The following is a 15,152-nucleotide window of genomic DNA, read 5'->3' on the forward strand; positions in this document are numbered from 1 at the left end:
GAACATAAGGGTATTTATAGAATTAAGAAACAATGTAAAATTAATATAAGAGCAATCAGAAACATTCTAGAAGTATACTATTTATAAAAAAAAAATTAGCCAATTTTATAACAAGTATGAGGAATAATCTAGAAGGGTATGAGCATACTGTATATAAAGGACTTAAAAGAGTTAACAGAAGCCGTTTAAAGTGTATACTTTATAATACCTTTTATTTAGTGCGGTAATGCCTACACCAGAAATAACTGGGACAGCTCATTTTCAGCAAACGATAGCTTTGGGGTTTTTATATTTTTATAGTCCAATAGATGGTCAACTAGAACTTGTCTCATAATGATTCCTGGATTTGTTTTCAGGGAGAGCAATTACTGAAGAAAAAGTAGGCTTTGCTCACAAATTAGCATTTAGGGTCTATCCATTTCTTATATACTGTAATATTTTGTATTCACTTACTTCATCTGCTACATGCCTGCCAAGTCTAATTGCAATATTCCTAAGCACACACTCGGAGTTAGGGTTAGGTATACCCTGAAGAGCCTGTTGTAGCACTAAGGCTTGGTTATGGGCAGCAGGAGTGGTTTGAGTAGATGACTGTCCTGTCATGTCTTGTTGGAGTGATTCAGCTACTGCTGTGATCTTTGCATAGCCTAGTGTTGTCAGCATTAATTTACCTACTTTTAGCACCATCAAAAGAGCCGTCCTATAAAAACAACAGATTCAAGATTCAATTTATTGTCACATAATACAAACATACATGAAATTTGTTTTCCTGAGCTTAGATACAATACAATTTAAAACACAATATGAAAACACCTTAACTAATTATCTTGAAAAATGTACATTATATAGATGACAAGCATATGGGAAAAAAGAGTCTCTAAAACGGTTAGTTTTAACTTTGCATTGCCGAATTCTACCAGATCTATTAAAATTTATTTATCACAAAGACTTTCAATTATATATATATAAATAGATATTAAACAAACACTGGAGCCTTTGAAAGTGGACAAGCTTCCGGCTTTACCTTCGACAATGATTCAAGATTGCTCGCTCACCTCTATGAAGTGTAGACAATGGTACTCAGAATGTTAAATAATGATTCAGGTAAAACCTCACAGGTAAACGTAATGACATTGACATTTTTTACAAAGTATTAAATTGCAATTGTTTTACTGTATTTAGTGGTATAATTATTATTTATAGGCCTATAAAACATGAACAAAATATTTTGTTACTGAGTGGATAAAGAATATATTTAAAAATTGTTCCTCTTTGTTTCTCTTTCAGAAGTAATTCCCAGGGTGCTGATTTTACTACATAAATCATTGTGTCCATTTATTCGTTTCAGTAAATGACAATGTATTATAGTCCTGCGGTACATACATTTGAAATCGCCAGAACCATCTGTTGGCACGACCTAGATGGACGTCAGTGAAGCGAGCGTACCATCTAGATAAGCATAATTTATATATAGATAAACAACTTACCTTCTTGTTTCTGTATCTGCATTTGGTAAGAAGTTATTTTTGGTCAGCATATTCAAAACACAACCGACTCCTCCACTTTTCAAAAAGTTATACTGAAAATTATATAAAAGAACAAACTTGAGTTTCTCAAATTGATTTATGCTTTTGAACATTCTCAATATATGAATATAAAATATAAAATAGTCAGTAGTAATACAAACACAATTATTCCAATGTTACCTGAAATTCATATGCATCCTCTCCATGTGGCAATTGTGCAGGCATCAGTAAAGAATAAACTACCTACAATAAAGAGTAGCACAATGATATCAATATCAATGCTATGATTAAAATAGCCTTATGGTGTCAATCATACTTTTGTTCTTCCAGTTGGGACTAATCAAACAAATAAATACCTATCAATGCACCATTTGTTTAGATGAGAATTCATAAAGTTGAATTTAAAAGGTCGAATAATGTATGCAGATAAGCGATTATTTTGCACATGAATGCTGCTATACAAATGTCCATTTTAAGTGCAAAGTAGTATACAGATTATTTGTAAACTATTACAATTAACATATCTTACCTCAAGATGATAGAGAACTTCCGACTGTGATGAACCAAAGAATAAACTATCAAGAGAGGGCGATAATGATTGCTGACCAAGCTTTGCATGATCTAGACAAAGTGCTCTTAACTTATCAACAGTATTAGTATCTGAAATCAAATCCATATTTTATTATTAAATAAGAACAAATTTAGTAATATTATGTTTTTAATGGATGAGGCTATTGGCATCGTCAATCAGTGTATATTTTAAAGTTTCTATTGGCACAGTCATGAATCAGAGCGTGCACATAGTCACTTCTGTTTTCGATCGATCTTGCCTTAAAGATTAATGAAGATTAAGAATTAAGAGAGCGACAATTCAAATGAATGCAATTGGCGGATGTTAACGCAAAACACAACAAATAAATCGAACAATTCCAAAGATGGCAACACACCTGCTGGTATTATCTTCAAAAGTGCTCTTGCCCCATCTCTCAACAGTGGAACTTTTAAGTAACATCCCAAATCAGCAAGTTGGAAAAAGAATTGCACTGCTTGCCTCTTAGTAGACAGAATCTGATAAGTAAAACATAAAATCAAATTTTCTTCTTAATGTCTGACAAGCAAGCATTATACTGGTACACTGTAAAATCATTATCATTATTGTCTATGAATGTCACCACAGATAGTAAAATAGACAAGATAAGTAGCTTTAGCATGCGAGTGCAAGAGAGCCTGTAATATCAAGTGTCTTCCGGTCAATGCAAAGCATCTCACTACTCAAAATAAACAATTCAAATTATCAATTTTTCATGAAATCAATCCTACCATTGGATTGGAATAAATGTTGTCAACTTATACTTACAACACCTGGTAAACAGTTCTCTGTTTCAATGTTAGGACCATCAAAGCCCTGATGAGGAGAGCCTACAGATGAATCAGATGAGCTATCAGGACTTGATGGCATGTTAGAACCAACCTGACATAATTTAGCAGTCACAAGCTGAAAGTAAATTTTAGTGGAATAGGTAAAAAAGTATGGGTACTAGACTAGTGAATGCTTGGACAAAATTCATTTTGTGAATAGAGTACTACTACTATGTAAAAATTACTTTAAGAAATTGAGGTGTTTTATATGGGTATGTGGTTGAGAATTTTATTTAAGAAAATTATATAACATCATTTCATTATAATTTGTAAAACAGATCAACTCTATATTGGTGAGACCTATTGTTTTGGAAGCAAGCAAAAAAAAAAACTCACAGTTTTATCTCTAAGAGCAAGCTGACCCACAAGCCGTCTGTCCTCAACAGGATCAAGTAATTCACCATTTACATATAAATCAACTTTAGTGGTGGCAACATTTGCTTTTATTCTATAAAGAGAAAATACAGTTATTAGTTTACTTACACATGGAAAGTTTATAATAATTTTTTCATATATATTTTACCTTTAATGGGATATTATTTAAATAAGAATGATTGATTGTGATCATTCTATATTAAATCATTAAAACAAAATCATTAAAATTATTTAATAATCTGGATTATGACCAGCTTTGAGCCTAATTTTATAAATAAACTCTTTAAAACTGAGCTTTAAAATAACAACAACAACCTGAACTGAAACTGGTGTGAAGTCAAACTAAAATATTAATCTGCTTTACCTTAGTAAAATTTGTCTACGAACGGAAGCAATAGATTCATTGGTATGGGACCAAACATCTAAATCTTCTACTTGCCGCCCTTGGTTTGGAAATCGTACCATCAACGTCACATGCTTACCACGATGTGCTCTGACAAATTAGAAATGCAATACAAAAAATAAACATTACTTTTTGTATAGATTTAAGTAACACAACAAATCTGTATTAGGCACAATTTCATTTATTTATTCGACCAATAAACAGATAGAGAACACAAGCAAAGCACAATGGTCAGGGGCAACTAAAGCAAATTACTATAAGAGTCAGTTGCCCCTTATAAAACATCGAAATACAAAAAATATTGCACCAAGTAGGCCTAAAACATTTGTACAAGCTTATTAAAAAGTCTCTTAATACTCAAAATTAGTATAAGGGATCGGTACATAAATATACAAAATTAAAAGATTAAAAGATTAATAATCGGAAACAGCGTCGGAATAAAAAAAGCATGTTAGAGAGACCTCAACTGCTGAATTTCTTACATAATCAGGAAAAACAGCCCACTACACACATGGAAATAAATTGACAGGAGAATTACTAAAGGCTGTGGTGCGGGCGAATTGGTGTCTAAACAAAAGTGAGTCGGAATGCCTTGAGACACCTTCGACGATACATAAACAGTCAGTTATACCATATAGAAAAGATCAATTAGATTAATGTAAATAAAAATAGTATGCTTTAATATCATAATGTATAAAGAAAAATTGTATGGTTTTCATTTTGAATTAAACATGAATGCGTCCTGTATATGTCTGTCCCCTTTTCCCAAAAATAAAAAAGTTGAAAAAAAGAATTGAATACTTTAATTTTAGCACAGTGTAAACATTAGACAATTTGTCAAAAATAATCATAATGGTAGTTAGAACTAAATTTATTGTTTATATTATAACAATGGGAATTTTCCACTAAGTCTGGCTGTCTGCCAAAGTTGAACAAAACCTTTATAATACAGTAAAACATGTAAATTATGGAAAATTGTGAAGTGGAAAATTACAGAGAATGAGATCATTTCAGTATCAATAATATATGATGTCAGTTTTACTGCATTTTCTTTAAATATCCACCTAAAAATGTTAATTTAAAATTATTTATGCACCGATATTTGTGTATGAATGTGTCTATGTGTACCAATAATACTATTCAATTTTACATTGAAATCTTGTTATAATTACCAGTAGAGGATGGCCAGGAACCAACAAGCTGGTCATTGGCCTATAAAACTTAACAACTTAAAACTGGCTTAGACCAGTAAACTTTAACTTATTACACAATTAATATTTTAATTTGTAGGAAATTACTGACATGGTGAAACATACAAATCCTAAATAACATTGCACTAAGTGCTATACAACTGTATCTATAATAAAATTGTTTTTTATTCACATTCATTCAACTATGACTTAGGACTGGATATATAAAGTAATGTTCACAATCAAAGCAACATTGTATACTTGGTACCATAAGAGTTTGGCTAATGATTTTTGTAAACAATAATAGGAATAAGAAGATGCAAGGTAGGAATTACAGATTTCTAATTTGTTTGGCAAATGCTAACTAAATTACAGTTTCTGCTCGTTTTTTTTGCCATGATATAATAAACTACCAAATTGATGGGACTAGCATAGGATGGTTTTCTAAAATTCATTTATTTAAGCTATACAATATATGTACAACGAAACGAATGACAAGCAGTTGGTTATATTAAAGACTCATTTCCTACAATTTTTGACGTTTTGTAAAAATAATGCATATATTACTTTAAAAACATTCAACCAGGTCATTTCTTGTATTAAATGTACGTTTTATGGTAAATTATGATAAAAAGAGAGAAACAATGCAATACCCAAGTAGCTCGCGGTGAATGTCCTCTCGTGGACGGTCTTTATACCTAGCTTAGCCAGGCTTAGTTTTGTAGGCCTAGCTGGTAAGCAGCAGTAACGTATGAACATCGTACTCTAGTTATAGGCCTAGCCTGACGTTGTTTAGTTGCTGCATTAATTGTCTTTCCGTTTTTGCCAGAATCCGTTAATACAAATTTGGGGAAATCCAGTATTTTCGCTGAAAAGTTGAGATTCTTCCATTTGTTTTGGCTTTCACGATCGATCGAAAGTTGGTGAATCACAGAAAAAAACTGAAATTTCAATCCGCGCGCAATGCATGTTGGGATTTATAGTGGGCTGTTTAAATGATTAGAACCAACTTATTTTTCACATTTTTAAGTTATTATAGTTATTGCAATAGGACCATAGTATTTATTTTTAAATTAGTTTGTGACATTAAATTATATCTAAAAAACGTAGGAAATGGGGCATTAATTTAAAATGTTACTATTGAGAGACTCAAAACAAACTGTGTGAAACAATATTCTATTTTTTATTAAAAATTGATGGCTTAAAAAATTGATTAATTATTATATTACTCTTATTTATTATATAAAATTCCAATTATTTATTCAAGAATACAGCTATTTGTTTACAATTTATACATTTAAACCATTTTCTTATTCTTAGGAACACTCTCACTCGCTGTGACATTTTTTATAATATTAATCCAATTGAAAGGTAGCGAATCAAATCTGGATGCATTTAGCCCTTCAGAGATACATGCAATAGAAGGAAGCAATATCTCGATAATACTTTGCTTAAAAACAAACACTTCTCAAAATGATGACAACCTGGTGAAGTGGATGAAGGATGGACGAGACATCAACAAAAGTGATCGACGGTATATTTTTAGGGAAGACAAGCAAGTAGGAAAGTTTTCATTGATGATAAACCCTGTTCAACAAATTGACAATGGCATTTACCAAGTTGTTTATAACCAAGAAACTTCAAACAAAACCATTTTAAATGTAATTAAGACATCTTTCACTGATGCAACATACAGAAGAGATGAATCTGAGAAGACGACAGTATCAAATATTAGCCGTAAAAATGATCAGAAAGAAAAATTAGAAACTGCACTTTTAGTAACCGTAGAAGTTGTTTGCGTGATTTTGATAATCTACTTTTTGATACCACAAACAAAGAAAAAAGATCATGACCAGAATTACATCTCAGTGTAAAACTTGCAAAAAAAACACCATTAACTATAAAACAGTTTGCAGCAGCATATAGTACGATGAAAAATAAACACCATTTACTAGTATCTTGATAGAGCAGCATTTGTTGTAAAACCAAATGGTGTAAAATAATAATATGTCAGTGTATGGTTTTTTTGTAAATATTATAAAGGAGAATTTTTAATTAAGAAACTTGTATTCGTATAGTATTATTTCTTAATACAATATAAAATAAAATTGGTAAACAACTTCAAAAGTTTTACAAATTTAGGTGCTTTAAATGACGACATGGTTGACAAGCAGTCAGAATAAAGCAGAACCTAGGACATTTTGTTTGTGAATGACATTCAGAAAATTAAAGTAAGTCATATTTAATTGTAATTCGCTAATCAATTCTGATAAATAGTTTTGTAAAATATTTAAACAATCACGACAATTAAACCATTAACAGTAGCAAATCAAATGAATCTGTTTTTCAATGACTCGTAATTATGATCATTGTCCCCTGTTCTCACTATTCTGCTTATAAGACATAATGAACAGATTCGGATTTTCTTTACAAGCACAACGATGAAGACAATGGTTAAATTGGCAATTAAACAATGATGATGGAGCCGGACATTTTTTAAGTGATAGGTTTTTCTGGTTCTCTCGAGCGTTGCTGGGACACACTATCATAAAATGTTGCAAACCCAAGGTCAGCCATGCAACCAGTAGGGCTGAGGTGGCGTGGTGGACAGTTTTGTTTTTTTGCGATGTAAAATCTTGTGTGAATTGCGACCAGACACAGTGAGGTGTGTTATAAAGGGGAAATCCAGGGCTGTACTGATTTTTTTGGTGGATCTCCAGCGCAATTTTTACGGAGGACCTAGAGGTATATATAAATATCCTAAAAAATTCTTACTTTTTAAGGTAAGAAAAACAAAAAAAACGCTTGGTAACTTCGTAATATTAAAATATTACAAAGTTAGCAAGCGTTTTTTTTTTACATGTACATCTGTACCAACTAATGATATTTATCTGGCTATACATGGTCACTATTATTACATATTTTAACAATTGACACTTTTAATTTAACATTTTTTTAATTTATTTGGTTAATTTTTATAACTTCTTATTTAAGAAATTGTCATAAAATGGAATTGAGAATTATGGAGATTATTGATGAGGTTTAAAAAAATATCTACAAAAGCACATACCTGGACATAGGTAAAATTGCACGTTCTTCGGAGTGGTCCTGATCGTACTCGTTGATATATTCACGGAGTACGGTGAGAACGCGAGTCATTCGCATTGTTTCTTGTTGAATCTTCTTTTCTTCAGTGTCTTTTTTAAGAACTTGTACCGTGTCATACATAGCACGTAATCGATCCATACATGACTGAATGAAATCTTCATGGATATCCACCTATGACAAACATTTTTTTTTTAAATAATATTATTCATGAAAATATTTATATAAAGGCAGATTGGCCAATCTTTTGCATATGCACATTTATATCAGGTAGACATTCTAGATACTTTTCTTAATAATTAATTCGCAAAAATTTAAATAAACCAATGCATTTTTCACCTGTTTTACATAGTAGTTCTCCAGAACAAAATAACACTTTATAATTGGGAGGTTTTTTACACACAAGTACAAGTACCTTAAACGAGAACTAATATTAATGGCCAATAATAGACCAATTTGTGAAATCAAATATGTCTTCTAAAGGCTGGTTTCCTGTCGACGTAAGATCAAGAATTTTCAACATTTTTAACGTTTCGTACGATTCTTATGTCTCTTATGCAAAGTTGAATATCTGAATTATATAAATTACCAATTCGAATTAAATTGATAATGTTTTAAACTCCCGGCTGAATGACATAGTTCAACGTGTATGTCTAACTCATGGACATTGCCATTTTCTGATGGGCACCCTAGATTAATATTCACACAGCACAATTTTTCTTTAGCGTCTTTCATTTTCGTTAAGTCCCATATCCAGTATTGCTTACATTTTTAGCTTACAGATATTTCAAAGTGAAGGAATACTTTGTGTAACAAAATTAATGGCCGTAAATAGTTTTTCTTGACAATTTGTTTTTCTTTTAAATAATTTGTCAGTGTATTTTTATCAGGGAAGAGTGCGCTTTTATTACACTTACTCATCCCATGCGAATTAATATATCATATATTTAGGGGAAAAAAAACAGTGTGGAGCACGGGTTACTGCTTGTAATAATAATCAAGACAGTCGTCTGAAATATCTACCATTCACCAGCACGCATGGCAGTAATTTTGGAGTGTTTTGACCAATCAAGACACATATTAACAGAATTGTATGTGTGTGAACACTACGATCGAGAAATGACAGTGCAATGACCATAAGATGCTGAATGATTTCATTTTGTCTTTCATAATAATTTTTACTGTAACTGTCAAACGAGAAACATTTAGATAATGAAATCTATAAATAATAAGTTCTCTGTTTTTTGTGCGATTCTGAATTTTTTTAAATCTAAAATTGTGAAAATGTTTTAAATATTTTGTCATTTTTGTATATTATTACCGTTTCATGGTTATCAACTTTTTTTGGAGGTTTTTATCTCTGTCAGTTGATTTAAAATAAAATAAAAAAATAAAAATATAGTAAGGCTAAAACAAAATACAAAATGTGCAATACCTGACTGCTTTGAAGTTTAGGTCCAAGATTGGTATAGGTTTCTTTTAACAACTCAATGGCTTTGTTAGCAACTTCATCACTTCCAAACAATACAACACGCCATAGGTACTGTTGACCAATCAGTTCTAAATCTTCAATAAGGTAAGCACGTCGTTTCGGAGTAAGTTTGCCCTCTTTTGTATTCACTGCTTTAAAAAACCGGTCAAAACACCTTAACAGGAAAAAAGATAATTTTATTTATTATTACGATGAGTTATTATGAAGGTAAATTAAAATTTGTAAATTTTTCACCAGCATTTATGACATGACAGTGGAATCATACAACGTTTAAAAATGCATAACTTGACCTCCAACTAACCTTATCACCTGAAAGTTACAATGTTACAAATACATACTGTAGTGGCTGCCAATATTTTTAAAAGTTTGAAACTCTTTGAAATGTGGTAACATCTTCTTAGTTGGTCACTGTTAGGAAATGTTAAATATACGCTATTTCTAGAGGTCAACATTAGTATATGGTACTCAAAACACAAAATTAAATGAAAAGACAGAACCCGTAAATCAAGCTTATTGTATTTTTTACATACTTGATTCCATTTTCTGTCAACAATCCTGGATCAAGCCTTAAAATGTTACTCTCAAAGAATTCCTTGTTAATCTCCGGATCCAGATCAGGATCTTCTCCCATGAGCTAAGATGAAATATAAATAATATAAATCATTAAATATTTATATTCAGGTTGATAGAGAATTATAGGTGTAATTTTTATATTTGTGTCAAAATATGGGTTTGTGTCAAAATATCATGTAGAAAATATCGTAACAAGGTTGATATTCCATCAATACAGGAAATAATTAATAAAGAATTAACACAAATTAAGAAAATCAAATGCTTGAGTGGATATGGCCATTACAACACAAAATCTGATTTGCTACCGATTCTTCTCACTAGTTGTAATTCCATCATTGGTTAGAAAAATGTCTGTTTGCTCATTTGTAGCTTAAGTTTACAACTTTTAGTTATTTATATTGCTACATCATACTTCATTATTTTTGTTTCATTATTGCTACTGTATTTTGTTCCGCGGTCAGGCCACACATACGGGATCAAGTGTGGTGGTCTGAAATAATGTGAACTATAATGCTATACATTATTGTTAGCAAACATATTTGTTGAGAAGACTTTTGAACCAAGCTGAGTACTAACCTTTGAAAACCATTTAAAGCATGCTTCTCTGTCCGTAACATATACAGAGTTTTCAGCAAGGCAAGTCCAGATCTATGAACAAAAATCAAATTAATATACATTTAGCATGAATTGAATGCTTGTCTACAAACAATTCTAAAATATAAAGCAATACAAAAAATTAAGAAACTTGAAGATTGGTAAAGATGCACCGTCTCTCTTTCACCAGGCTATGATACAGTCCATATTAACTTTTTGTTGTATTGTGTAGTTGAATAGCTTGTCTAAAAACAATTTCAACTAGAGGGTACTCCGAGAGTACAAACCTCCGCCTACTGTAAAATTCCCCTACATAAAATTCCCCCTGAATATTTTTTTTTTAAATTGTTTTTATTAGTTCTAAGTGTAAATATGCTAACTGCACACTACAAAGTTGTGGATGACAGTGTGGTGTAATGGTTATGTATCCAGCCTCTCACAGTTGAGATCGCTGGTTTAAGTCCCACTGAGGTTTTTTTTTTTTTTAATTATTTTTTTATTTCTTTTTTTTTTGTTTTTTGTGGACCTTGATCTTTGACCCTGACCCTGACCCTTCAAAATTTAACCACAATTATATGATGTGTCATTGATCATTGTGGCTAAGTTTGGTGAGAATCGGATAAAAACTGTGGTCTCTAGGCAGTAAAATAGTTTTTTGTTAGTTGTGACCTTGACCTATGACCTTTTCCCCTCAAATTCGAACTCGTCCGAGCTTTTTGGTCATAGATCATTTTTGCCAAATTTGGTGAGAATCGGATAAAAACTGTGGCCTCCAGGCTGTTCACAGACACACACACAAACACACACAAACATACAGGGGTGAAAACATAACCTCCTTGGCGGAGGAAATAAATTACAGAGAATAAAAATGGCTAAAAGGTAATCTATTCAGGATATCTGCGACAAGGCTATAGAGAAAAAACTAAAATATATAATTAATGTCAAATCCCACAATCGTCCAATCAAATGACAGGAATGTATTTAGGTGTTATATAAATTGGTCTATTATTATGTTTTATCCTTCATAATTATCATACCTGTTTAGCTTGTGGCGCACATAACCACAATTGACCATCTTTTAGTAGGAAACGTAAAAAATGCAGTCTTTCCTGAACTTGTTGTACATGGCTGTAGCGGTCACCAGGAAGTAGACTATGGGGGTCAAGACCAGCATTTTCTAAATTGTAAAAAACACACATGTAATATAATCGCTAACTAGAATCATGTAATCATCTTTTGTTGCAGTACTATAATTTTTCAAAAACAGTGAAGTTGGAGGTTACCTGACAACTGCATCTTACCTTTAGCCATATGTCTAGCTGAGTTCATGTATTGAGAGAGATTTTCAGCAACAATGGTAACTAATGAATGCTTTGTTTGTAGCATACTAATTATATCATGTCTGTATTGCATGTGAGGACTTCGCTGGGAGTGACTGTGATTTTGTGGTGCCTGTGAAGAAATAACCAGATAACCACATATCAAAATCAATTAATATAAAAACAGTATGTTAACTCTGCAAAATGAATGTCCGAATTGTCAAATGTTATACTCATTTTCTATTTACAGTTTTTCTATACTACAATGCAACTAAGAATTTTGTAACAATAATAAACTCATAAAAGTGTGTCAATGGCTTCAAAACCAATATATGTCATGACATATTTCTAATTTCAATGACATTACCTCTCCAAATAAGCAGCAGATTTCTTTAATTTGCTTAAGAGCTGGTAAAACCCACTTGTCATTCTTTAACTCCTCAACAAAACGGTCAATCCATCGGATCTTCTGAGCATCTCGATCCTGTCACAAATGATTATATTTTGTATTTGATTTAAGTTTATAGAAAACGGTATTACATTAAATAACAAAAATATCATGAAATATACAGTGTACAAACATAATTATTTAACAAAGGAAATTACTATTTACATTTTAACGATACAGTAAAACAATTTTGAAGCCAATTGGATAAGAGAAATTTTGAAATTTATCTCTACCTGAGAGCAACTATAATCAAGTATTTTAATATGTGCATTGAGCGCTTGATCCATGATGTCTGTTGGTACATCCTCTTGGTGTGCTAGGTTCCACAGTAAACCCAACACCTTGTGAGCCATCACACCATCTTTATCATCCTCTGCTAAACGTCGAATCAACTCTAGTAGTTTTTCCCGTTGCTTTGTAGTCGCATTAGCCCAACTTTCCTACAAAAGATATGAAAATATAACTTAAAATCTGTAATGTAAGCTAGTATACAAATATTTACTGGGCTGAGGGGCATGATTAAAAATATAGCCCAATGTCATCTGGAGACTACTATATCTCGAGAAATCGAGGGATATAGTATGAGAGGGAGGAAACAGACATGCGCAGTTTAGCCGGGCATGGCAATAACTATAGACCGGCGATTAACCAATGAGTTGCTGTGAATTGAAAGGTGCAGGTATATAATACTACTTATTTTCAAATAGACAATTTTTTGAATAGACAATATAAAGCTTCATGCAGTATACTCATATCTTTCAACGGTCTTACCTGGAAACATATAAAGAGATGATCAAGTTGTTCAGGTGAAAAGTCCCAAGCAAGCTTTGCCAACAAGTCATGTACATTCTTTACTATAGCTTCATGTTTTCCGACCTAGAAAAGTAAGACAAATTTGAAAGCACATCATTAAAGTGCTGCTTTGAAAAATACATGCTCAAAGATAGGATAGGAACATTCCTATATCTAAAATATAATTCTCACAATCTATGTGTCACCAACACACATAAATTGAAATGTTGAAAGTCAACTACTTAACTGATTAAGCACTGTTAAGACTTTTTTCACTATTAAGATCTTCAAGTGTTAATGTTTAAAAACACTCACTAACTACAATAAGCGTGTAACTCACCTGTGCAGCCCATATATTATCAAGATCTTCAAGTGTTAATGTTTCAAAACACTCACTAACTACAATAAGTGTGTAACTCACCTGTGCAGCCCATATATTATCAAGATCTTCAAGTGTTAATGTTTCAAAACACTCACTAACTACAATAAGCGTGTAACTCACCTGTGCAGCCCATATATTATCAAGATCTTCAAGTGTTAATGTTTAAAAACACTCACTAACTACAATAAGCCTGTAACTCACTCTGTGCAGCCCATATATTATCAAGATCTTCAAGTGTTAATGTTTCAAAACACTCACTAACTACAATAAGCCTGTAACTCACCTGTGCAGCCCATATATTATCAAGATCTTCAAGTGTTAATGTTTCAAAACACTCACTCCCTACAATAAGTATGTAACTCACCTGTGCAGCCCATATATTATCAAGAACTTCAAGTGTTAATGTTTAAAAACACTCACTAACTACAATAAGCCTGTAACTCACCTGTGCAGCCCATATATTATCAAGATCTTCAAGTGTTAATGTTTCAAAACACTCACTAACTACAATAAGCCTGTAACTCACCTGTGCAGCCCATATATTATCAAGATCTTCAAGTGTTAATGTTTCAAAACACTCACTAACTACAATAAGCCTGTAACTCACCTGTGCAGCCCATATATTATCAAGATCTTCAAGTGTTAATGTTTCAAAACACTCACTCCCTACAATAAGTATGTAACTCACCTGTGCAGCCCATATATTATCAAGAACTTCAAGTGTTAATGTTTAAAAACACTCACTAACTACAATAAGCCTGTAACTCACCTGTGCAGCCCATATATTATCAAGATCTTCAAGTGTTAATGTTTCAAAACACTCACTCCCTACAATAAGCCTGTAACTCACCTGTGCAGCCCATATATTATCAAGATCTTCAAGTGTTAATGTTTCAAAACACTCACTAACTACAATAAGCCTGTAACTCACCTGTGCAGCCCATATATTATCAAGATCTTCAAGTGTTAATGTTTCAAAACACTCACTCCCTACAATAAGTATGTAACTCACCTGTGCAGCCCATATATTATCAAGAACTTCAAGTGTTAATGTTTCAAAACACTCACTAACTACAACAAGCGTGTAACTCACCTGTGCAGCCCATACATTATCAAGAACTTCAAGTGTTAATGTTTCAAAACACTCACTCCCTACAATAAGCGTGAAACTCACCTGTGCAGCCCATATATTATCAAGATCTTCAAGTGTTAATGTCTTTTCCTTGATGACAAAACGAAGAATTTTTTCAAGTTTCTCTACATATTGTGGTTGGTGAAGACTATCTCGTAGCACTATTGAAAGAACCTTGTTTTCCTGAATCCATTCCTGGAAAAAACAAATTCTTGCACATATACATTATCGTAATTGAAGTCAGACAGAATAGTTCATAAAGGTCTGACAAGGCGTTGGTTTTTAAATATTGAACATGTATATTGAGATGCAATTTAAATAATCTCCATAGAAATATACAAGTATAGGTGAGGGAAGGCCTCCTTACTTAAAGATGAAGAAGTAAAAAATAACATGTATTAT

At 32.1% G+C, this 15,152-nt stretch overlaps 2 protein-coding genes across 3 annotated transcripts in view; one reads left to right on the forward strand and one right to left on the reverse strand.

Moving 5' to 3' along the window:
- The window catches only part of LOC144843560 (ubiquitin carboxyl-terminal hydrolase 9X-like), a 48,770-nt gene that overhangs the window by 20,325 nt on the left and 13,293 nt on the right, over window positions 1-15,152 (reverse strand). For both annotated transcript variants that reach the window (XM_078700385.1, XM_078700384.1), the window contains exons 12-29: window positions 14,793-14,945; window positions 13,216-13,320; window positions 12,678-12,884; window positions 12,364-12,480; window positions 11,979-12,129; window positions 11,715-11,854; window positions 10,660-10,731; window positions 10,041-10,144; window positions 9,454-9,664; window positions 7,984-8,192; window positions 3,685-3,813; window positions 3,282-3,393; window positions 2,884-3,021; window positions 2,474-2,594; window positions 2,056-2,186; window positions 1,707-1,769; window positions 1,488-1,579; window positions 454-700 (exon numbers count right to left, since the gene is read on the reverse strand). In XM_078700385.1, coding sequence (XP_078556511.1) covers window positions 454-700; window positions 1,488-1,579; window positions 1,707-1,769; window positions 2,056-2,186; window positions 2,474-2,594; window positions 2,884-3,021; window positions 3,282-3,393; window positions 3,685-3,813; window positions 7,984-8,192; window positions 9,454-9,664; window positions 10,041-10,144; window positions 10,660-10,731; window positions 11,715-11,854; window positions 11,979-12,129; window positions 12,364-12,480; window positions 12,678-12,884; window positions 13,216-13,320; window positions 14,793-14,945 — 2,502 coding nt within the window. The remainder of the gene's footprint in view (window positions 1-453; window positions 701-1,487; window positions 1,580-1,706; window positions 1,770-2,055; window positions 2,187-2,473; window positions 2,595-2,883; window positions 3,022-3,281; window positions 3,394-3,684; window positions 3,814-7,983; window positions 8,193-9,453; window positions 9,665-10,040; window positions 10,145-10,659; window positions 10,732-11,714; window positions 11,855-11,978; window positions 12,130-12,363; window positions 12,481-12,677; window positions 12,885-13,215; window positions 13,321-14,792; window positions 14,946-15,152) is intronic.
- On the forward strand, window positions 5,126-7,386 carry LOC144843586 (uncharacterized). Its single transcript, XM_078700432.1, has 2 exons — window positions 5,126-5,237; window positions 6,234-7,386. The coding sequence occupies exons 1-2, from the start codon at window positions 5,198-5,200 to the stop codon at window positions 6,785-6,787; spliced, it is 594 nt and encodes a 197-aa protein (XP_078556558.1). The 5' UTR covers window positions 5,126-5,197; the 3' UTR covers window positions 6,788-7,386.

This window comes from Antedon bifida, chromosome 5 (genome assembly GCF_963402885.1).
Source record: "Antedon bifida chromosome 5, ecAntBifi1.1, whole genome shotgun sequence".
Lineage (NCBI taxonomy): Eukaryota > Metazoa > Echinodermata > Crinoidea > Comatulida > Antedonidae > Antedon > Antedon bifida.